This window comes from Manacus vitellinus, unplaced genomic scaffold (genome assembly GCF_001715985.3).
Source record: "Manacus vitellinus isolate BGI_N305 unplaced genomic scaffold, ASM171598v3 scaffold_90_pilon, whole genome shotgun sequence".
Taxonomy (NCBI): domain Eukaryota; kingdom Metazoa; phylum Chordata; class Aves; order Passeriformes; family Pipridae; genus Manacus; species Manacus vitellinus.
In genome coordinates, this window is record NW_021940867.1 from 398765 (window position 1) to 423484 (window position 24720).

A 24720-nucleotide genomic window follows, 5' to 3' on the forward strand; every position below is an offset into this window, starting at 1 on the left:
CCCAGCAAGCCCGAGTTCTCCCGCAACATCATGAACATCATCGACATCGTGGCCATCATCCCCTACTTCATCACCCTGGGCACCGAGCTGGCCCAGCAGCAGCAGCAGAAGCAACAATCTGGGGGCAGCAGCAACAACGGGGGCCAGCAGCAAGCCATGTCCCTGGCCATCCTCAGGGTCATCCGTCTGGTCAGAGTCTTCAGGATCTTCAAGCTCTCCAGGCACTCCAAGGGGCTTCAGATCTTAGGGAAGACTCTCCAGGCCAGCATGAGGGAGCTGGGCCTCCTCATCTTCTTCCTCTTCATCGGGGTGATCCTCTTCTCCAGCGCTGTCTACTTTGCAGAGACTGATGACCCTGACTCCCTGTTCACCAGCATCCCTGATGCTTTTTGGTGGGCAGTGGTGTCCATGACCACCGTGGGCTACGGGGACATGTATCCCATGACCATTGGTGGCAAGATTGTGGGCTCCTTGTGTGCCATTGCAGGTGTGCTCACCATCGCCCTCCCCGTCCCTGTCATTGTGTCCAACTTCAACTACTTCTACCACCGAGAGACTGATCATGAGGAGCAGTGCCAGTACACCCACGTCACCTGTGGCCAGCAACAGTCACCCTTCTTTGAGCCTAAGAAGGGGGACAGTAACCAGTCTCTCAGCAAATCTGAATTCCTGGAAGCAGAAGACCTGGAGTCCATGAAATACTCCAACTTCATTCCTCCCAGTAACCAGGGTTTTAAAGAGAAGAAGATGCTGACAGAGGTGTGATCAGTTATGTTCTCCTGGGTCCAGACATGGAGCTGCGAGCTGCTCTACAGCAGCCTTCCTACAAGCAGCTGGATCTATTCAGCATTTACATGCCAGACTGTGAATTGTGATACCGTAAACAGAATGATTGTGATAATGGGCTCTTCTGTCCTGATTTGCTGTTTCTCATTACTGTGTGCGGCCAGAAATGTTCTTGCTTTATTCCGTGGAGTGCTAGCTGTCACCCCCACTCCCCTGGGAATTCCTTTCTCTGCTTTTGAAGACTGCTTTTAACCCAACATTTGCTCTGAAACCAAGCATCGTTACTCCACTGGCAGAGAAGCCCTTGCCACTACTTCGGCTGAAGGATTCAGCAGAGTGAACAGTTAAAGGGGCCGCAAACAAACATCTGGCTCAAGCTGTGCCCTTGGTTCCTGTGCCGGCGCGGTGCCCTTGGCTGTGGGATCGGTCACGCCTGCCATGCCATTGCCTTTGAATAATGGAAACGCTGCAGCCAGGAGCACAGCGAGCTCTGCAGCTGTAGGGGAGGGTCAGCAAGCAGATGCCTGCCTTCTTTGCAACCCTTGGCATGCTGAAGATCCTCTTTTTGGTTTGTGTTTCAAGAAAAAAAAAAAAGGTGCATAGATCTGAAGGCTCTTTTGCTGCTCGTCACCGTATATACCATGTATCAAAAACAGGCTTGTGGCAGTCAACAGTATTGGTGATGATTCTCTGTATTTTGAGCTTATCTCAGCCTTATTTATGCCAGTGCCCTGATGTTAATTGGCCTTTATAGTACCAACTTAATCTTCATAGTGGTAAGTGCCTTCTGATGCAAGGCGCATTTGAGTAAATTCATTTGTTATCTCCACACAATAGCATTTAATAAGATGTACTTTGTGCCTCAGATACCCAGCTCTGTATTTGGGCATGTGAGAGCAGTTGACTCCACTGCTTTTTTTACATTGAGCATTCGTATAGCTGAGGGAAGTTTGCATGGTAGTATTTTGTTGACAAGGCTGAAAAATTCTGACCACAGGCAGCTGCACCTGTGCTGTGGGAGGATCTCGAAGGTTTAATGACTCACAGGCATAAATTGCTTCAGGGTGTGTTAACATTTGAGACTGTGGTTACAAACTTCCCTGAGCTATCTGCACGAACCCAACGGTTTCAAATGAGGGGAGAAGCAACTAGCCTTGAAGGGATGCTTTTGCTGTGTGACTGATCCAGCCAGTGTTTGGTGTTCCATGGATAGAAGGGACAGCAGTGTTTTTTGCACTGGGTTTCATGAGAGCAGTATATGCCAGCAATGCAAGATATGCATAGCTTGGCCTGCAGTGCTGGGTTTGCCAAGATTTGTGTCTTAAGATGCACATTTTGCTTCTGAGATCATTGAATTAGTTTCAGTCAGCTCTGCCTTACATCGAACTTTAAAATGTTTCAGCTGCTGCCAGCAGGTGAAAAGGGGGAATGGATGCTTTCAGATTCTACTGGCAAATTTTTCTGCAAGGAAAAGCCTTTCCTGTTTGAAATCTAAGTGTATATTTTGCATTCACATGTCTGCATGTGTATGAAAGCAAAGGCAGCTGTTAATGCCTTGCATGATCTTGTATGATATGCATATTAGAATGTACTCCATATTGCATGTGATGCATGGAATACATAAACCAGACATAATATCCAGGTGCAAAATACATAGAATGCATTTTATGTATATATAATGCTTTTCAGCCATAAGACTAAGAATGCTAAAGGCATATCATAGAATTGTAGAATGGCCTGGGTTGGGAGGGACCTAAAAGATCATCTGGTTCCAACCCTTCTGCTGTGGACAGGGACACCTTCCACTAGATCAGGTTGCTCAGAGCTCCATCCATATACTTTAATATAGTTAGAACTGGCTGTGAGAAGGGATCTGTTTGCATCTTCATTACCCTGCCTGTTTTCAGTCATCTTGAGATATGGCTCCATGCCTAGAGTGCTTTTTACTGTGGCCTCTCCTCATCTGGGCCCTGGTCATATGGTAGAAGTTGTTTGTGCAAATCCTGACTCTACTCCATTTCTCCAGAGCCCTGTTATCCTCTCCAAGGTTTTTAGCATGCGGGGATCTCCCGTGGGGTCAGCACACAACCATTGTATTAAAATCTCTGTTCTCTCTCTCTCTGAAATCAGGAGGAAAATGCCACTTGTGTCAGTCTGGGAGATACAGGCGTGGTGTGGTGAGGGCTCATAGCTCAGAGGAGTGTGCCTGAATAATGTATAATTTCTCTTTGCTTCCTTGGGATTGAGGCAAAGGTTTGTGAAGCTCTGGGCCTTGGGAGCCATTCTGCATCCCTTGAAGAGTGTAATCAGCTGGTGGGTAAGTTGTCCTGGTGAATAAGTGGGACTGAGGAAGGAGATCAGCATGGTGGCATCTGTTGATTTTGTCTAAAAGGATCCAAGTCCAGGTCATTGAGTTTATTGAGTAAAAAGCTGGTGTTGTTGTTAGTTGTGTTTCAGGGTCACTATAATGAAATCTTTACTGTGAGGGCAAGAGAGGGACTTCCCTTTGAATTTCACATTGCTGGAAACCAGCCAAAGAACCTGCTGTTTAAGAGGAATGTTTCAAGGCTCCTGCCCTATCCTAGCAGAATGCCCATGTTTGGGGATATTTTATGCCTGAGTATATCAGCTGATAGAAGTTTCCCCAAAGTAAGATATAAAAAACTCAGGTTAAAACATGAGTTCGGGAGGAGTCATGAGACGCACGCTGAGCCCGTGTCAGAAAATTCCTGTGCTCGTTTCTTCCCTTCAGCCTGGCCCCGTTGCCCCTGCCAGGCAGGAGCCCTCCCTGCTCAGAACAGGTTGTTCTCCTGACCAACATGACAGGCATCTGGTGAAATTCAGCAGTGAGTTTCTAGTGGGTTTTAAAAGTCCATACAGATGAGGGGCATGCATACCCAAGGTGCGAAGGAATTCTGTTGTAAACAGGCAGCTTTGTGCAGACTTTGTCATCCACATTTTTAATTTTTCAAAAGAAAGTGCATGTAAAAATGTACAAAGCAGGAGTGGTGTTTGTTCCCTGGATTTTCTGTGTTAGAGCGAAGAGAAATGCAAAAAGCTAACAGAAGTGTGGAAATTGTAACCTTGGGAGTCATTTGGGCATGTAAATCCTTCTCTAAACACCTCCTGAACTGCAGTGAAGTCTCAGAGTCATCAATAATCCCATATATTATAGAGCTTGTGGAATTTGATATTTTTATTAAGGTTTTTTGGTTTGTTTTTTTTTGTTTTTTTGTGACTGAAGTGACATAGTGGCACCTGTGCCATTGACTTTACAGAGGTCTCATTGTCACCAAATCACAGAAATGCTTTCAAGAATTTTACCTCAAGTTCTCAGCCCACAGCACTCACCCCTGAATGTTCAAAATGCAAATCTGTCTTGTTCCTTCTGAAGCTATTTCCTTCTGAAGGTAGAGCACATCCTTGTGAAGCCAAGTAGGCACCTCCAGGGAGTTGTTTCCATAACAACCTCCCGGACTGTTTCTCTCTACGCTGTGACTGTGGCTACAAGCAAAAGCCCTCGTTGGATATTTTGTTTTCAGATATTAGCACCTCATCTTCACAGACGTTTTCCTTGCTTCCTGAAGATGATCCCATCACCTTGTATCATGTACAGCTTGTCCTGTCCAACTTCAGAAGGACAGTTATCAGCCTTTGAAAGAAGGGAGTGCAAACCTGGAGATGGGAAGAGATTTAACTTGTACACAGGGGGGGTTGGAGAGTGTGTGAAGGGACAATCTGGGCACTCAGTCAAGGAGCTGAGGGACAACTGGCCTGTGGATGTAGAGTCATCTGGGTGCCCAGTGACAGGGAACACAAGCTAAAGCATCACATGAAAAGACCAGAAATTCCTCTTTCAACAGTCTCACTAGGAAATAGTTTTGCAGTGGAGAAGACTGTTGTTCCTTCCTGATCCCTTGGCTGGTTTGTGACAATCAGCTTCCCAGAGAATGTTTCCCACAGGATGTTTTGCACCAAAGCAGGACAGGGCAGAAATCATCTCCTTGGAGGTGGGGAAGGAAGAAAAAGAATTCTACTGAGGACACCATTTTTAAATCCACTTAAAGGACTGTAAGTGTGAAAGGCATGAAGACCTGTTTTGTGATATTTCGAGGTCTGCATTACCAGTAGATTCCTGCACTTCCTTCCAAGATAAAATTCCTATTCTGCTCCTGTGTGGAAAATGTTGGAATTCAGGATTTCTGAGCAATTTTCTGTTTGGCCCTTTTCTTTCATGGATAAAAACTCACTGCTACAGCAGCCATTGGGGTGAAGGTGACTGGACTTGGTGTTCTCTCAGCCCTCTCGTTCAGTGTACAGAGATCCCTATGGAGATAAAGAAGAGTGAGTATTAAGGAAATTCAGGGCAGTAAGAGAGAGGGTAAGGACTGAAGTGTCTTCTGTACAGTGATGGGAAGAACAGCATCAACCCGGAAAGCAGAGGAATAAACAGCTCCAGCATCAGCTGCTGTAGCTAAAATAGGTAAGGTTTCTTTTTGTTCTATGAAATTAATGACTAAGAATTTCTTGAAAACTAATGAGGAAGGATTTTATAATTAAGATTTGCAGCCTAAAGGGAGAATCTGGTTCTAGGTGAAGAAAGAAAGATAATTATAAACTACAAAAATATAGTATGAGCCAGATCCTCACCATCTGCTGATTCAAGCTGGCAAAACTCCTTTTAGTACAACTACCTTGGATTATATCTGGCTCCAACTTCAATCTTCTGCATCAAGTCAAAGCTTATGTACTGTTTGTTAAACTGCTTATTTTTGTTTGTTCTTTTCTTGAGGTCCTGTTTACACCAGGGAAGGATCTGCAGATTACAGCAGGAGTTAACCACAGCTTTCCCAAAAGTGCTCATCTGACTTGAGTCCAAGTAAGTCTACTGAGCTCAGCAAAGTTAGGCTTCTCTTTAAAGTTTATATTGACAGAAATAAGAGCAGCAGCATTTTGTCTATTTATTTCTTAATGGTGGTAGTATGTGGAGAAATCCACAGGGAAGTTTAAGACTAAAGAAGATCCTGCCCTCAGTGGCAGCCCTGTAAGCACAAGATAGCACTATTTACGTTGCTGTAAATGAAAGCACAGCCTTGAGCTCTTCATCTTGCTCTTTGAAGTTGCACTAGAGACAGATCCTATTCTGAAGACATTTGTAACCGTGTTATCAGCAGGTTCACAGTCTAATGCCTGAATTGCAGTCACCTGCTTTACACAGAAGGAGGGGAGCAGGTGTTTGCAGGATGAAAAGACTTAATCCCCTGATGAAAGGAACCTGTGAATGCTGAATGTCCTTAGCTGCCACCAAAGACAGTTGGTGAGGAAATTGCCTGCTAGCTTCAAGAAGGAGCTCTTCTTTTGGAGGGTCAGGTCCTAAGTAACACACGAGCCTAGCCAGGGAGATAAATCCAGAAAAATGGTTTTTTTGGGAAAGCAGGCAGAGACTGCACTAATTGTTTTCAAGTGTAGCTTATGCTGTTAGTACCTGTTAATTCCACATGCTTTCCATGGGTGTTCCTGTGATCCAGGGAAGTCTGTCTGGGGCTTGTTGGCTGATACAAGAGCTTGCATAGCATAGCATGGTCTTACACTGTGGGAAACACATGCCTGTGATCAGTGTGGGTTTTACATTGCCAAAGCATAAACGTTCACTGATAAACTCTCACCATTGGGAATATCCATGTTGTCTGTAGTGCAAATTAATAAGAGGGGCTGAAGCAATGTGCAAGTACTTCTTAGTGAAAAGAAAGACAGGATTTACAGAAGAGAAAGTGCTCATCAACTTCCATGGTCACCCCAAATACTGAAGCTGTGTTGACTATTTATTAGAGACAAGATCTATGGGAAACTTTTGTCTTATCCTTGAAGATTCAGTAAGTCCTTCTTTGGCTTTATTTTCACTAAGATATTTATTCAGTGGTGTAAAGTTTTGGAAGGCTTTTAGTCAAAAAATGTTGTAAATCACAAATTTATCCATTTAATTACCAAATTCAGCTGTTGTTTGTTTAAAGAAAACAGAGGTCTCAATTCTGCTCTCTACTTAAGGTTAGATAAATACTTTCTTAAGAATATGAGTGGTATGACTTCTTATTTAAGTGTGAGAGAAGAATCAGGCCCAAAGAAGAGGACTGTAAATGCAGATGACGAGAGGAAATCTCTTCAGGTATTGCAGATACACATTCCATTCACCTGAAAGGTTGTATACAATTTTACACCAACAAAAGGTTTAGTTTTCAGACTACATATTGATGTATACTCCAGTATATGTTGGTGTATACTCTTACATTCTTTGGAGGGAAATTAAATGGTATTTTACAAGAAAACTGGAGCATTACCCTCTCTTCTTGCTGCTCCTTGATGCATCTGTTGTTTTCAATTAGCTTGATGGCATCCATTTTCAGAAAGCAGATGCTGCCCTCTTTTACACGGGTGCAATTCTGGAATAACTCCACTGACGTCAGTGAAGTGACTCCAAATTTATCCCTGTTGAAAGCAGAACTGGACCACAGTCCTTTTGTCTGCGTGTCTGCTGTGGAGCCCTCAGGAGGGTGTGCTGTTGTCACCCCATAAGGTGGAGGCAAGTGCCTGCGTGGATACAGAGTGTTTTAAGCCGCAGAAATGTGATTGCAAGTCTTAAATAATACAACAACAGAAGGGTGGCAGAGGTAGATGTGGAGACAAACTCTACCCCTCCTACAGGTTTTTGCTGTTAGAGCTACGTGAAAATTGCTGCAGTCGTGGTAGGTTGGGTGTACATCTGCTGGTTTCAGAGTCTCTGTTTTGAGGGAATACTAAGTTTAAAGAAATTGGGCTATATCTTTCCTGCTCCTTAACTCTTTGGATCTCGGTCGTGCCTTCCCTGAAACTGGACAGCAAGGTTCATATGCTGTACAGAAAAATGCTACATGGGATGGGAGAGGTCAGGGTTAATAGAAAAAAATAGAGGCATAGAATCACAGAATGATTAGGGATGGAAGGGACCTTAAAGATCATCTAGTTCCGTGGGCAGGGAGACCTTCCACCAGATCAGATTGCTCAGAGCCCAATCCAACCTGGCCTTGAACACTTCCAGCTTCTCTGGGCAACCTGTGCCAGGGCCTCCCTGCCCTCACAGGAAAGAAGTTCTCCCTACTATCCAATCTAAACCTCCTCTCTGTCAGTGTGAAGCCATTGCCCCTTGTCCTGTCACTCCAGGCCCTTGGAAATAGTCTCTCTCCATCTTGCTTGCAGGCTCCCTTCAGGTCCTGGAAGGCCACAATTAGGTCACCCCAAAGCTTCTCTTCTCCAGGCTGAACAATCCCAACTCTCTCAGCCTTTCCTCACAGCAGAGCTGCTCCATCCCTCTGATCATCTTGGTGTCCTTCCTCTGGACTCGCTCCAACAGCTCCATGTCCTTGCTGTGCTGGGCCCCCAGAGCTGGAGGCAGCACTGCAGGGGGGTCTCACCAGAGCAGGGCAGAGGGGCAGAATCACCTCCCTTGATCCATTCTCTGAGTCAGTAAAAAACAGAGTAAAGATGTTCCTCGAGGTTTAGTCCTGGGATTGTTCAGAATATTAGCAGTAGAGCTGAGACTACAAAATTTAGCAGTGAAGTAACCTAGGTGTCATCTTCAAGACTGGGGATTAGGACACAGAACTAGATGACTGAATAATTGACTTTAAAGAAATGGAAATATATTAAATAGCACAGAAATTAATGTCATAGAGATTTTGGTGGAAGACAGACAGAAAGAAAGATTGGGGATGCTTAGATCAGCCAGAGTGCCAGTGTCACTTACTGAGCCACCAGAGTAATGCAGCCATAAAAATTGCAGGTGCAAGTCTTTGAAAGTCTCCAAAGAAGCATATTCAGTATCACCTGGGAAGTATTAATTTTGTAAGGCCTCATCTGGAATGCTGTGTGAATGGTTGCTGACCTAAATTTGGTCAGGAAGGATGCACAGAAGAAGAGCAAGAACAATCAGGTGAATGGAAATTGCTGTGCAAGTGGAAGCTGGAGGAGGCTGACTTTTCTAGGCTAGCAAAAGATGGACAAGACTCCTCTAGTCAGGAAAATACTGGGGGCAAAGTAAACAAAAGCGAAGAAAGAACTGAGAAATTTTAAGATCTTCCCACATATCTTGTGTCCTCCAGCTTGTTTGATGTAGTGTACCCATTTACCTACAAAACACCAAGTCCTGGTGATTTTATTATTTAATACTTGGGGTTTGTGGGTAGGAGGCAGAACTAGGGGAGGAGCTGTGAGTCTTGGGAGGTGTTTTTTCTTGATGTGACTGGGAGAAGAGAAGGAGGTCCTAGGACTGGGGTAGGGTGGGGCAAGGAATACCAGATCACTCTAGGAACCACTCTAGAGACACAGAGGAAGTTCATACCCCTTTAAGTCCTACCAAACTATGTTCATTGCGCTTCCCCTCAACCTGGAACTGCTGCTGACCTCATCTAGTCTTTTCTCCCTATCCAGAGCTCTCCAGCCCTATGCTGATCTTCCTTCTCCTTGGAGTTTCTGGTCATTCCTCAACTACCATGAGCTCCCTGGAATCACTGGAACAATGCATTGCATCTCTTGTTGAGAAAAGCCTCGAGTCAGCTCTGCTGCAGCTCCATCAGGTTGTCTGATTTGAGCAACCTGGTCTGGTGGGAGGTGTCCCTGCCTGTGGCAGAGATTTGAAAGGAGGTGATCCTTCCAGAGGAAGATCCCTTCCAAAGGAAGGTCCCTTCCAACCCAAACCACTCTATGATTCTGTGATTTGTATGAAGAAATGGTCAGTGATGCATGATCTTCAACAACTGTTGTTCACAGAACTGTAGAATCATTAAGGTTGAAAAAGATCTCCAAGATCATCAAGTCCAACCTTCAGTCAAATATCACAATGCCCAATGAACCATTTCATGGAGGGCCACATCCACTTTCTTTGAATACTTCCAGGGATGGCGACTCCACTTCCCTGGGCAGCCCATTTTAATGCTTCACCACTCTTGCAGTGAAGAAATCTTCCTAATATCCAACCTGAACCTCCCGTGCTGCAACCTGGGGCCATTTCCCCCTGTCCTACTGCTGGTTGCCTGGGAGAAGAGGCTGATCCCACCTCGCCACATCCTCCTTTCAGGGAGCTGTAGAGAGCAGCACTGTTGAATGGATTTACCTGTTACCTGGTGTCAGATAGCCAAACCTAGGACATCTACTTTAGCATTGTAGTTTTTGTTCAGATAAGGATCACAAATCTATATTTCTCAAGCTCTAGATTATTCTCATATTTCAATGTATCATTTCTCTTAGGTACATTCCTTTTAATACTGTAGACTGTGGGCTTTCATGCTTACAAAATAATGCCCTCAAAGCAGTTGATCTTTGTAGTCTGTCCTTGGAAACGGCGCTGTGACTTTCAGAAACATTTTGGGGGGTATTCAGTATTGCTTATACATTAGTCTTTTATTTGATGATCTACTACAGCTTTCAGCAGTGGATTGTAAACATTTCTCTAGGACATATTTCCATCAAAAGGTGCCCCTTCCTCAAAATCAGAAATATTTGTGAGAGAGCTTTTGTTTCAGCTCATTTTGGTGTTCTTTACAAAAGGCATGTTTGGAAAATTTTGCAATGTGCATGATCATTTTCTTAATGTTCCCTCTGAATATTTGTCCTTTTTAAGTGTTTTTTAAGAAAATGTATGTAAAGAAGGCAAAATACAAAATTTTACATTCATGTCATATATGTGGATCTATAATGAAAGATATAACGTGGATTTGGGGTTTGTGGGGGTGTTTTTTTTGAAAGGGAGGGGACTGCCCTTTGTTTAGGACAGTTTGTTTTTAAGAGACTTTTTTTTTAAGCAATGTAGTGGTAACCATTGGTTGTTTCTGGTTACTAGCAACATGGCTCCAGTGTCAGCTCCAAAACTTCCTTGAATTAAGGTAAATGTCATGGATACAGTAGTGACAGAAGGGATGTCCCAGTGCTTTGGCTGTGGCTGAGCCAAGCCAGTTGTTCTTTTCTGAGCTGGAAAACCTGCCCAGGTAAAAAAGTTCTCTGAGACCAGAATGCTTTTACAGCACAGTCTGACTTGCTAGGACGTGTCATTTTGAATTCTGAACTCCTCCTTTTCCCATTCAGCTGGTCATCTTTTAGGAACTTTTATTTGGAGAGTAATAGGGGGGAAAAAAAAAGGAAAGGGGAAAAAATCCACAAAAAATTATTACTGAAAAATTTGTGGGTGAATTGAGAATGGAGGGAGAAGTCACTATCTGGAATGTGCTATAGCTCCCCTCCTTACTTATCTTTTTCTTGGCTCTTTAAAAAAACCTCAAACCTGTGCAGATTTTTGAAGTGCCATTAACACTTAACTAAGGGGTTTTCAGAGAAGATGAGTTGGGAGTTCTTTGCATGGTAACCACTAATCAACATTTCCATAGAAGATGCCTGAATACATGTTGATCAAGCCAGCTGCAGCTGTGACAAAGCTGCGATGGAGTTTGGAGGCTGGTGCATCTTTCCATCCCCAGTCACAGAACCTACGTAGCAGCAAAAAACACCCACTGGTACTTCTTGCTCTGGCATTTCTGCTTATTAGTAATTTCAGCAAAAAGAGATGTGAAGCTTTTCTTTAGTTAAGGGACCTCTTAATGAGGAAGGTCTTGGTAATTAAATTCTAGATTTGGTGTCAGGGGGACAGTCCCCACTACTGTCACAGGGCCTTTGGATGTCCCACATATCTCAGTGTCTTGGCAGTAAAACAGCTAGTTCAAGAGAAGGAAATTCGAGCAAGTTTTTCTCTTAGACCTCATAAGTTGGTATCAGGGACCACGGTGGTAAAGCAGCAGCAGAAGATACACTGGAGATGGGAGGAGTTCACAAGCTCTTTCAGAGATTTGTATCAGCTCTCCAACTGCTGGTACTGAATAGTGAAATCTGCACTTTGAATCTGGCAAGATGGTTTTTTTCCTGCAGATTTTCACTGGCATTGTTAGGAACTAATCCTCCTAAATACTTTGCTGGTTTTTCTTCCTTTATGATCTTTCAGAGGAATAGGAGGATACATAGAATAGCAATTATGGCTCTTCATGGTTTATATTTAGTCATATATTGGTGATTCAGAGACAAACATATGTAAAAAGGCCCAGATGAATCCTCTTGCAAATTGCTTTCTGTCCTGTAGCACATTTAGGTGCCTGAGTCTTTCATGCAAGGCGTGAGTCTCACAAAAACCTTATGTTTTTGGAGGGGGACTGTTGCCATGTCTTTGTGCCCACCATGATGCATGAGGAGGTTTTTTTGGTGGCTGAAATATTTTAACAGTCCTACTCATGCAGAGACTTGGTTTCAGGCAAATGGAGGCAAATTCTCACATTTTTCTTCTGATGCCAGCTAGGCAGTGTGGTACAGGGTGCTTTAGAAGCCTTTATTTTTTCAGATGGTCAATTTTCATTATGGTTAGGAAACAAGACCTGTTTATCCTGGAAATCCAGTGTTTTAAAGCATAACAGAAATTTCTATTTGAGTATTTTGAGTTTTGACTGTCAGATCTGCCACAGCACCACACCGGTCTGTGGATAGGCTGATGCTCACTGGTACATTCTGGGTCTGGATCTGGTATGCATCTGACATTTCATTTTTCCTGTGCCTCAATTTCCCCTAGCTGCAGAAGGGAAATAAAATCTTTCTCTCCTCAGCATGCAGTTGGGTGTTCATCAGTGATAAGGTTCTATGGGAACAATTAGTGTATCCATTGGTAAACTTACTTGTCTTCAGGTAATGCAAATGACCATGTTTTTCCTGTAGGGAGTCACAAACAGATGGTGTGAGGCAGGCTTGGGAAATTAGGATCATAGAATGGCCTGAATTGGAAGGGATCTTAAAGATCATCTCATTCCAATCGCCCTGCCGTGGGCAGGGACACCTTCCACTACACCAGGTTGCTCAGAGCCCCATCCAACCTGGCCTTGAGCACTTCTGGGGCTGGAACATCCATGTTCTCTGGACACCCTGTGTCCTAGATGTTCAGCTGGGGCAGCTGGTTACTGTGGGAACTCTAGGGAGCTTCTCTGTAAACCTGTTTCTGATTTCACATGGTTGTAACTTCCATAAAGGGCATCATTATTTTCACAGCTGGAAACAGGATAAATGGGATGTTGACCCTCTTTAATTGACCCTCAGTTACATTGCCTCTATTAATAGTATCTTTTTAGGAAGAAATTCTTTACTATGAGTGTTGTGAGGTACAGAAACAGATTGCCCAGAGAAGCTGTGGCTTCCCTGTCCCTGGAAGTGTTCAAGGCCAGGTTGGATGGGACTTTGAACAACCTGGTCTAATACAAGATGTCCCTGCCCATGGCAGAGGGTTGGAAGATGATCTTGAAGGTCCCTTCCAACCCAAACCATTCTGGGATTCTCTGAATATTTCCCTTTGCCCCTTTCTGTGGTTTCTGTCAATAGTCAGAAGCCTCACTACTGGGTGTTCAGGCAACTACAGTGGGAGTATAAATACTTAGCTAAGCAGCCAGGCAGTCAGAAGATACCAAAAATTCACACTCCCAGAAATCTGGTAGAAGGCAGCACTTAAAATAATGTCTGTTAAAGCCTAAACACACCATGGCCTTTGGGAAGTTTTTTTTCTGGTGAAACAGTTGGACCAATAGTGGAGATTTGAACTTATCACTTGTATTTGCGTGGCTGTTTTTGATCACAGTCCTTGTGCCCAGGTGGCTGTTGCTCTGCTGATCCTGGAGCGTGTGACCTGCACCCTGCCAGCTCCATACCCACCTCCAGGCGTGGAGTCCACCAAAGCAATGCCTTCCACTCGTGGGGATTTCTTTTAACTCCATGACTCCGTCAAAGCATGGCAGCTTTCCTATAAATTCGTGCAGCTGCTTTGGGTTTGTTAATGTTTTATGGTGCCAACCTGGTGTGCCTCAGCTGCAAGGGCAAAATTAAATATTGCTGGATATGTGGTACCAGAGTTAAGCCATGGGGAGGAACGGAGAGAGTGAGAAAGCCAAGCTGAGCCAGAGGAACCCTAGAGACCCCTGGGAGGAGGGGAGAAGTAAGGAATGGAATGGACTATTACCACTGCCACAACCATGGCAGAGGTTTCCTTTTCCTCAGGGCCCTTTTCCACATTTCTTGTCATCCAATCCTGGCTTCCCAACACTTGGAGAGCAGGCAGGACCATGGCTGTTCTGCTGTCCCTCAGCAGGCCGTTGTCCTTAGCAACTGTTGTCTTTGCCTCAGCTGCAGACCCAGCTGTAATGGTTTGGTGGCTTTTTGTGTGCTGGTTTCCTGGGTACACTGAAAAAAAAGCATTTAAAACAGCAGTGAAGATAAAACAGATGAGGATTTAACAAGGGCTAGCAACTGAAGTTAAAGCTGATAAGGAAAGTTGGATTCAAGTTGAGTAAAACTCAGGTTGCTTCATCTTCTCAGCTACTTTAAGCTGAAATAATTGACCTTCGTGATCTTTTTCAAAAATTTTAATAAGGACAAGCATATCTTGTTGAATTTTAATTTAAAATCATTGACTCTGCAGTTCTCCCAGAATATTTCTCTTGAAGGGATGCTTTGTGAATCGAGGGAAAAATCTAAGCCCTGTGTCATAGGCTCATCAAACGCTGATGAGAAGGCTTTGAAATCTGAGGCACAGCCCAAATTTTAACATCTGTGGTTTGGCTCCACAAATGGGAAAGGATTGGGAAACTGTGTGGATGCTTGAACAAGAGTGTATGTGCCAAGTGTGTCCACGAATGGGTGTGTAAAGGCTTGGTGAACAGTAGGTGCTGGAAAGCTGTAGGCTACAAAAACTACAAGTTTTTGCAGTGATCTGAAGTAAAATGCAAATGATGTGGTAAATAGCAAGTTTATGAACTGGAGTTGGTTTTATATAGTACTTTGAACATACTAAGTGTGTTGTGAGCAATAGCTGTTCATAGAGTCATAGAATAATTAAGGCTGGAAAAGACCTCCAAGGTCATAAAGTCCAACCTTTGACAGGTCACCTTGACAACCAGACCAGAGCACTGAGTGCCACATCCAGTCATTTCTTGGACACCTCCAGGCACGGGGACTCTGTCACCTCCCTGGGCAGCCCCTTCCAATGCCTGACCACCCTTTCAGTGAAGAAATTCCTTCTGATGTCCAACCTGAACCTCCCTTGGCACAACTTGAGGCCAGTTCCTCTTGTCCTGTCCCTTGTTCCCTGGGAGCAGAGCCCGACCCCCACCTGGATACAACCTCCTGTCAGGGAGTTGTAGAGAGCGAGAAGGTCTCCCCTGAGCCTCCTTTTCTCCAGGTTGAGCCTTTTCTGGGGATAAGATTACTGTTGTTAGTCAAGCAAAATGCCCCCAGGAGGGAGGTGATATTTCTGGGCAAAGACAAGCACCAGCATGGGAGAATCTGTAGAATTACACTGAATTCTGGAAAACCTGAAAATTCAGAGGAAGAACGTGCAGGGTGAAAAAGTCTGCATTGTACTGACTGTTGCTGTCAGGAAGTGCCACTGAGAGCCCGTGAGGAGTTTGTGGGGTGTCACAGTGCCATCCTGTGGGCCATGGAGGTATGAGACGAGCCAACACCTGGATGTGTGACCTGCACTGGGATAGGGTGTTGGCAGTGGTGGGTTTGGCCATTGTCGTGGTGTCACCCCAGCCAGCAGCCAAGCCCCTCACAGCCACTCCCTCACTCCACCACCAGCGGGGTCAGGGAGAGAACTGGAAGGGCAAAGGCCAGAATGCTCCTGGGTCGACATAGACAGTTCAATAGGGAAAGGAAAAGCCATGCACACAAGGCAAGCAAAACAAGCCAAACAAAACTGGTTCCCATGGGTGGGCAGGTGTTCAACCATCTCTGGGAGAGCAGGACTCCATCACGCCTAACAGTGACTTGGGATGACAAACACCATCACTCCAAACATCCCCACCTTCCTCCATCTTCCTCCCACTGTATATACTGATCGTGGTGCCATAGGGTCTGGAATATCCCTTTGGTCAGTTGGAGTCACCTGTCCCAAATGTGTCTCCTCCCAACCCAGCCTCCTTGCCAGCGTGGTAGTAGGAAAAACAGAAAAGGCCTTGTCTCTGTGCCAGCACAACAAAAAATGTCTCTGTATTGTCAACCCTGTGTTCAGCACAAACCCAAAACATGGCCCCATACTAGTCAGTGGGAAGAAAATTAACTCTGCCCCAGCCAAAACCAGCCCAGCCATGAAGGCTCCACTCACATGTGGAGCATCTTCTGCCTCAGCATTTAAAGTTTTTAATCCCTTTCATTTGCTACTGCAGATCTATCTAAATAGTCAGTGCTGGAGACCCTCCGCAATGTTCATGCAGCTTTACACCCTGGCTGTGCAGAAGCAGGACTTAGGGGCAGAAACCTCCCCTGATAACAGAGAAACCTTTTTTTTTTTAAGATGAGTGTGGACTGACTCTTTCAAGACAGGAGAGAGGGAGAGCAGCTTCTTTTTGTGCAGTGAGCAGGACCTACAGTGTTGGGAGAGTCCCCTTGCCACCAGGCATCAAGGAGGCTAGTGCAGGGGCACAGTAGGATGCTGACCTTGCTGCTGAAGCTCTGTGGGACGTAGGGTTAATGATGCAGAAGAGGAAGTCTGGCTCCAGAGTATTCCTTGGAGAATGGAATGAGACCTCCTGCCCTTCACTTCTTCCTTCTTTCCTGGGTGAGAGTTTTGCCACTGGCAACGTGGTGGATCTGCCTTGTTTTGTCATTCTACCAGTGTTCTTTTGTCTCCAGAAGTTTGGAGATGAGAACTGCTTTGGTGGCAGCTGAGGACAAGCATTTGGCCTTGGACTGGATTTAGACACGTAAAACAGAATGGAGGCGGGACTTGGCCACATCACCCATTTTCTGGAGAAAGTCAATATAGTCTTTGTACAATGTCATTAAATCCAACAATGTCCTTTTTGGCTGTCAGTGTCGGAATTAAACACAACATGTGCTTGAAAGTCAGGATTCTTCAAGGGAGCTCCAGATGGCTCCCAGGGAGAGAAGTGTGAGCTGCATATGGCCAGCCCTGTGTTGGGGTTAAACTGGAGATTTAATTTGGGGAGGGATGATGGAGTTTTGGGGATTCCCCTGAATGTTTTGATTCGCTCAATCAAGTTAAAACTACCAATCTCACATGAGGCAGTTCTGCATCTTTCCACTTATTTTATTTCCAGCTGATTTTATGTGTCCACTGCATCAGTGTCCTTTACTGTAGCAGGACATGGAAGGAGTTCATCCTCTCATTAGAAACAGCTCAGTCCACAACTCTGTTGGTATTTTCTGCTTTTCTGTTTTAAGATGGGCACTATAAATACACTGGATCTCATCTGTTTAATCATCTCTCCCTTATCTTTGCACAGTGTAATAACCTGACTGCCACATGGGTCTGTCAAAATGAAAGCAAGTAAGATTTTCTTCAGTGGAGTTACATCCACTTGAAATAACTTTCCTCACATCTTTGCTATCCCCAGAAACACTCAAAGCCTGAAATCATTCTCAATTAACTTGCTAGGAGTTGTTCTTGTTTGTAGATCTCCCTCTTACTTGCACGTAGAATTTAAATGGGATTGGATCTGTCATCACTGAGAAGGATTCAAGGATCTTCCACGTTAGCAGGAGTCAGTTCTGTGTTAAACATGAATCTTTTCAAATCATAAATGTGGAAGGTGTCTGAAATGGGGTTGAAAAATTGCTCAGGTGAGTTTACATCCCATTCCAGAACATAATCCATTTTTTTCATGTCACTGGTCTCAGAAAGCCTCACTGAGGAGTGAGGAGCCATTTACTATGAATTCAGGCATCAGTATCAGACTCTCAAAATTAAGGGCAATAAAAAATAGAGAAATGGGCCCCCCAAATTAATCCCTTGCATCCCTCTACATATATATGAGGTCCAGCTTGTAAAAAATGACCTCAGCAATGTAGTAGGTTTTGTTTCTGTACAGGACCTGCTTTCTGAAATTCAGTCCCTTTATAGTTCAAGCTGAGCATCCAACATCACTGGCTGCTTTGGAAATTCTTGGTTTAGATTTGCACTTTACATTAAAATAGTATTTAAAAGTAAGTAAGCAAGAACAGTGATGAGTAAGTCATAGGCTGGCAAGGAGTACTTTGGTATTTCATTTATCTTATGCTTCCTGTTTTTCTTCATGTCCATTCCTTTTAAATACTTGATTGCTTTTACATTTATAGAATTATAGACATAGAAAAGTCTTCTTTGATCCTTCTACCATTCCTCTGACCCATTCAAAGCCTTTCCTATTGCTTTCTCTGTGTGAGTGATAATAATCATTATTTTAATCATTATTTTAATGGTGCCTTCCTTCAAGCACTATTATAAACTTGGATCTAGTCTCTGATTTCGTGTCAGTCCTTCACTGCTGAGGTGTGTAAGCTAAACCCTTGCTTATTTGACAGGTTTAAAATGTGAGTTTTTCTGTCCTGTGGCTACCCTGTTTGGTTTTTTCCCAATATTTGCATTTTTAAATGATTATGTGTTATACTATAACTGAATATAACAGCTCTTTCATGCTTTCTAAGCCATTTGCAGACATCTGCTTAATGCTGTGGTGTTTGATCCCTGCAATTCCTTTTTTTTTACAGAACAGATGACAAAAGATGGTACAGAAAAATTTGGGCTTTTTGATTTAGAAATACTTCAAGAAATTTTTTTTCATGCCAAACCTGAAAACCTTTTTATGTCATTCCTCTTTCTATCTACTGAGACCCCATTTCTTTTGCTATTGATTTTAAGTTTTGCACAACCCTTACTTTGAACAGACAGATGACATTATACCCAATACTTGCAGTGCAGGAGGAGTCTTGTTTACTGCCAAAGAGCATTTGCAAACTGTAAAGGAGCAGGACTCTTCTCCCTGTAGATCAGGATTTTACAACTTCTAAGCATTTGTTGGATTGTTAATATCCACCATGCATAAAAAGAGATCCTCAATATCACATAATGAATATTTAGACTCTTGTCCTCTCCCCTTTACCAGTGGAACATCTCTACTGACTTTGGGGAAGATCCACATCAGATACATCAGTGTAAAACTAGAATCAAACCAAAGACCACTGGGATTGTTCTCTCTGCGGGAAAATCCAGGGATTTGTCATAGGTTCAATTAGTGCAGCTGTTGCAGACATCTCTCTCTGCCCCTGAGTTATGTGATGGGGTCTCTGACTTACCAAACTCCAAGCAATCACTGGGATCCAGAGTTACTGCTGCTCTGAATCTTTTGAGAACTGTGAACCAGCCTTAGCATCTCAATTTGTTCACTCTCTGTAATCCCTGGATTGAAAACTTTCCAGGATATAAATCCACAGGAAAAAGCTAACATGAAAGAGAACTCACTGAGGGAATTTTGCTTTGAAGATCAGCATTATATTTAGCCTGTAAAACAGAGATTTCTCACAACTTTGGTGAACTCAAAGCAAACAGGCCATACATTTTGTTGGTAGACCTGGCTTTTTTTTCCCTGAGAAAACTTCATAAGGAACAAATGCATTTTACAAATTCTTACTTGTAATATCTTGCGCATCTTCTGTGTATCTGTAATCACTGCTTAAATATGTACCTTCTGTGTGAGTGTGAATATGTCAATATATATTTATATGAGGATACATATTTATATATTTTATGTGCTTCTGACATTTTCTCCTTCTGAATCTAGATAGAGCTTTTGACAAATTTTGTTCACTTAGAAGGCTTCTCCAGCCTCTAATGCTTCTCCCACTTCTTTCTGCTCCTTTGGGCTTTGGCAATGTTACAGCCAACCTTCTGGCCTGGGGTATGCTTTTTATAGCCTGTTCTTTTTCTTTTTCTGGCTACTTGAGTCCTTGTCAAGCAGTAGCAGGAGTTGCAGCAGCACAAGGAACTAGAAAGTGCATGATTTTCGTAGTGGGTATACTGTTTGACACTCCTGCACTGAGTGAGGAATGGAATTGTCTTTGTAGAAAATACTGCATAAAACCAGTTATTTTTTATCTTTCTCCCTCTTTTGTTGTTGAGGACTGCTGATATTTTTCATAACTTATTAACAGCCCTGTAGGTTCCATGTGTAACCAGCACAGATGGACTTAGATGCAGCTAGAATGGATTGCATGAAAGCATGGCAATGGAGAAGTCTCTGAAGAACAAAAGGTTCTTGCAGACCCAACCTGTTTTCCATCTGTTGCCTAATAAATTGTTTCAGATCTGATTTAGAATAATAAAATAAACATTTTCAATTTTAAATTCCCTCTCTTGCTCTGAGAGACTTCCCTGCCCCTGACATGGAGGAGAGGGGCTTATGAGCCAAATCGTTAATATAGATCTGTCTCAAAAGGACTTAAAATTAGACACCAATGGCTGTGGGAATTCCCAAAGTCCCAGTTACAGTAAAAGCCAGACCTTATGTCTCCATGCCTGGAGAGCATAGCACTGCAGTGCATCCTAACAAACTTTGTAGCCTTCCAATGTATGAAAAATGTATTTCATCTCCTGCATGAAGAGATATGTATAATTCCCAGCAGCCGTAAGGAAAAATCGCCCCCAAAACCAATCCCACTAGGCATCAAAGAAATGTAACACTTTCTGTTTTAGCCAGCTGCAGTAATCTTGACAAGATATCTCAAATTCAGTCCTTTCAAACGTTCTCCTTAGGAAATGAACCCTGAGGTTGACGTGTCTTGACTGTGATCCATGTAAAATAACACCTTTGTCTTGGGCATTTTTTTTTAACGCAAAACTTTTTTTTTATTTTTCCTTGCTAGGCTGGATTCTGGATGCTGCAAGGCTGTCATGTCAGGATGCTGCAAAAGAGGTGGTTGCATCTTCTTACTGTAGAGTTGGTGACGTTTCCCTGTGTGCAGGGAATCCGACCTTTTTGGACAGGAAACTTTTCCTTGCTTTGTGATTTTCTTGGTGCTGTTGATTTTGAAGGGGTCAACACTCTCAGTTCAAAGAAACTGAAACTAGATGTGAACAGGGATTGGAAGAAGGAGGCAGGGAGAATCCCCTACAAGATTCAAATGTGTCTCATTTCCGGGGAAACCAAGTAAAACAGGATTCAACTGCAGCAATTTATGAGCTGTTCATCAAAAACCCCAGACAAGCACTGAGTTCTGTGGGAAGCTGGAAATGACACAGGACATCTCCAAAAGACTCTGCTGTTGAAACTTCCTTTAAACTTTTTTTTTTCAAGTGGAAGATCCAGACCTGGCAAATGGGTAAGGTCATCCCTTAGAAGAGCTCTCTCCAGAGAATTGAGCAAGTCACCGAAGTCTGTCCGTTTGTCTGCCTGTCTTTTGGCCTCGGGTTACTGTGCTTTTTAAAACTGTGATTTCATAGCTCAGATAAAAGGTAGGTATTTCACATAGCTCTACAGGTAGCAATCATCCTGTTCATGCAAAATATCTGCTGTGTAAGGGATGGGCCCAAACTAGAGGTGTTTCTCATGTACCTACAAAGCGTCTTGCCTAGTGTATGTACAGTCAGTTCTTGTGAACATGTGAGTCCATTGCCTGCTCTAAAGGAGTTAGTGACTTAGTTTCAGTGGTCATAGAGGTTTTCACCAAAATAGCGCTGTTTGTGGTAGTCTTTTGTGTGATTTAGAAGACACAATAGCCAGACAGTTCTGAAATTATGATATAATTGTACTCAGCATTCCCAGAAAATGCTCTGAAGTTTTCTCCTGTTGCACCATTGTGATAAGAACCTCTGTTGCTTTTCAAGCTCCGCAAGTCCATGCTGTGCTGTGCTGAAAGTGCTTGAAAACCCAGTTAGGATTGAAAAGGGAAGGGCAGAGAGGGATGCTGTGGCCTGGAATTCCCTCCCTTTGGCAGCGGCAAAGGTCAGTCGTGCACCAGATTTCCATAACCACATGTGGATCCACCCTGTGTGTGTTGCCAGTTCTCTGCACAGGAGAGTGGGAGGATGGGTAGAAAGAATTGATTCTGAAAGGGGAGAGACTGAGAAGAGTGGAGTAAGCAGGATGACTGGGATTTTCAGAAGTTAGTCTGATGGATGCTGGGCACTGAGTTCCCTAGAACTATTTATCAATAACACCCTCTCTATTTTCATGAGTGACATTTAGCCTGTCTGGCAGTTCTCACAGTCAGTGTGTGAGGGAAAAGAGGTAGAAGGCAGTTCACTCTGCTTTGGCAGCTGTAACAGGCTGGGCTGTAATACCTGAGGGTCTGAACTCTGACAAGCTGTGACATCCTGACTACCTGTCAGGTTCACAGAGGCTTATAAAAGAAACCCTGAGCTGCCAGATTGAAAGTTGCTTCTGGAGCAGGTCTTCTGAGTAGTCCTTAGTGTGGATGTGAGGCTGTGGTCCTTAGGCAGTGTGTACTCCATGTTCCCAAGAGACCTACTCCATGTCTTAGTGCCGGCCAGCTTGCACTGTGGGACTTCTCTGAGTCTCTGTGTATCCTGATCTTGCCATGTGGCTGACAGTGAGTGACCAGAGCTGCCATGGACAGCAAAGGCAGTTGTCTTCAGAGTCAGCCTAGGTGCAGGCTGCCTTTGGAAAAGCATAACTATCCTGCAGAAGCCCATGGATACCCTTCAGACACACGGCGCACCGGTCAGAGGCTTTAGACCATGCTGTGCGCCCACACAATCAGCAGGGGTGGTAGTTACAGGATTGCTTTGCTTTTGCTGTGAGACCTGGTTCTGATGCATTATTTCAAGGAAGACAGTTGGAATTTTCAGGCCAGACCATGTGGTGAAATAAGTAATTCCAGCTCCCTTATTGGAGCGGCTTGATAGAAATCTGGTTCAACATTTCTGAGCAATTGTTGATGGTGCAATTTGTTTGTTTCAATGAAAACCTGAAGCCTTTCCAATAGAGAACGTGAGGTGTAGAGAATTTTTTGATGGAGGACATGCTTCAGGCTGTTTGCTGGATTCAGGCTTTGAGAATCCAAGTTCTTTGTAGGCAGTCCCACACACAGTGGGAGAAGAGGTTATTAGGCTTGGAAGTTGACCAGGGAGATGGGACTCAACTGAGCTTTGAAAAGCAATCATTGTCCTTATTGATGGTACCATAATATGTGCTTGACTTAAACCCAACCTTGCACAGGCAAGAACCTTTTAAGTCATGTAATTAGATATGTGTGGTTGTTCCTACCAGTGTGATCCAGTGTTGAATAGGCTAGAACATATGAATAAAATCAGTATTTTTTAAAGTGTGCTGTGTTTTCTTTGTCAAAAAGACTGGCTGCCCTCTTGGACTTTATTGTGTTCATATGAAATATTTGATGTGAAATTAATGCAGCTTTCTTAGGACAGTCCACGTCCACTTGCAGAAGTGCACCTTTTCTTCCTCAGAGGTGATTGCTGCAGTCCTGCACTGTCCTGCTGCCACTGAGCTGACCTGGGCACTTTCCAAGAGAGCTGTCTTGCTCCAGCAAGTTCACCACCTCGGGAATGCTCAATGGCAATCTCCAAATTAACTCCTCACATCTTTTTCTTGCTTCTTGACTTGGAAGCCACAAAGGTAAGTCCATGTATATGGCATTTAGCCACTGGGGAGACATTCTGTCTGCCATGCAGTCACACTGGAAGAGGCCAATGAGACAAGAGTCAAGGAAAAAGCCAGACCCTGTTTCCCCCCCCTGGATGCACCAGTCTGTGTCCTGCTGAAGGAATCAAGGGCAATGGTTCATGCACAGAATTTGTTTTCTTTTACCTTTGCACTGGGACAGCACTGTTAACCAGTGAGTACATGTGCTTGTCTGCTCCCTGTCACTTATCCAAAGCCATGACTGTCTCTAATCCTTGAGCCCTGGATGCTCTCACTGTCACATTTGAGTTCACACCCATCTTTTTTTTATCTTACAAAGCCTTGTTTGTCTCAGCTGCTGTATTTCAAACCACAGAGTCAGCCTGACCCTGCTTGCCTACTTAATTCATCTCTTTCCCTTCTTCATTCAGCCCACATGATCCTTGACTCCTCTTTTGGAGGAAAGTTGTTGTCCCAAAACACTCTCATTACAGATACCATCCCTGAAGCCCTTCATCAGTGGTGCTCAAAACCTGCAGCAATGTGTAGAAATGAGATTACTCACAACTGCCAGTATGTTTTACAGGTGGATGTATTATGTCAAGGTATGTTATAGGCAATTGTATCAGATAGATCATCTGTTCAGGGGAAAAAAAAAAAAAAGAGGTTTTTTTAATCCAGTCAGGTTTAGGGTAAGTTTGGGAGTCTGTTTTTAGAGGATGGATTGATGGAAGTATAAGCTGTGCAAGGCTGACTGACCAGTTGAGCCCTGTTTGCCATAAAGGTCCATAAGAGTCTTTATGCATTAGAGAATATGCATGGACAGTAGAGGTGTAAAAGAAATAGCTGGAAGAGGGAGCAGCAGGGAGGAGTATAAATGTAATAATTTTGAGTACAGCACTTGTATTTGCTCTTGTAATTGGTCTGTTGTAATGATTTTCCTAGAAGTGAATTAGTGGTCCCAGAAGAGAATACAATTTGGAGAGTCATTGAATTATAAGAAATGAAATCAAAGACAGACTAGCATCTCTCCTATTAAATAAGTGTGGCAGAAATTGCGTTGCAGACATATGGAATGAATGCTGACAAGTCCCCAGAACTGAGTGGTATTCACTCACGACTTCAGGGGAAATAGTGGGATTACTTATGGCACTGTATAATTAACTTCATCCTCCATTGGTGCCTGCAGCCTAGGGAGTAGTGAGCACGGTGCCTTTCTTTAAAACAGGTTCCACAAGTGTATCTAGGGTACTGCAGTCTGGTAAATTTGACATTTGTATTAGGCCAATTAATAGTATAACAAGGAATTTAATCAGTGAATGCCTGATAAATACAAAAAATTTCACAGAATAACACAGAATATGCCAAGTTGGAAGGGACCCACAGGGATCATCAAGTCCAACTCCTGGCCCTGCACAGGGCCATCCCCAAGAGTCACACCATGGGCCTGAAAGTG

The 24720-nt window shown here is 43.7% G+C and overlaps 1 protein-coding gene and 1 long non-coding RNA gene across 2 annotated transcripts in view; both read left to right on the forward strand.

Moving 5' to 3' along the window:
- The window catches only part of LOC103763521 (potassium voltage-gated channel subfamily A member 6), a 4590-nt gene extending 2744 nt beyond the window's left edge, over window positions 1–1846 (forward strand). Inside the window, exon 2 of the mRNA XM_029965195.1 lies at window positions 6–1846. Coding sequence (XP_029821055.1) covers window positions 6–765 — 760 coding nt within the window. The 3' untranslated portion in view covers window positions 766–1846. The remainder of the gene's footprint in view (window positions 1–5) is intronic.
- A 2157-nt stretch (window positions 1847–4003) lies between these two features.
- On the forward strand, window positions 4004–22947 carry LOC108641986. Its single transcript, XR_001922379.2, has 3 exons — window positions 4004–5269; window positions 5579–5665; window positions 20527–22947. It is a non-coding gene; the product is annotated as an uncharacterized LOC108641986 (long non-coding RNA).
- Window positions 22948–24720: the final 1773 nt, after the last annotated feature.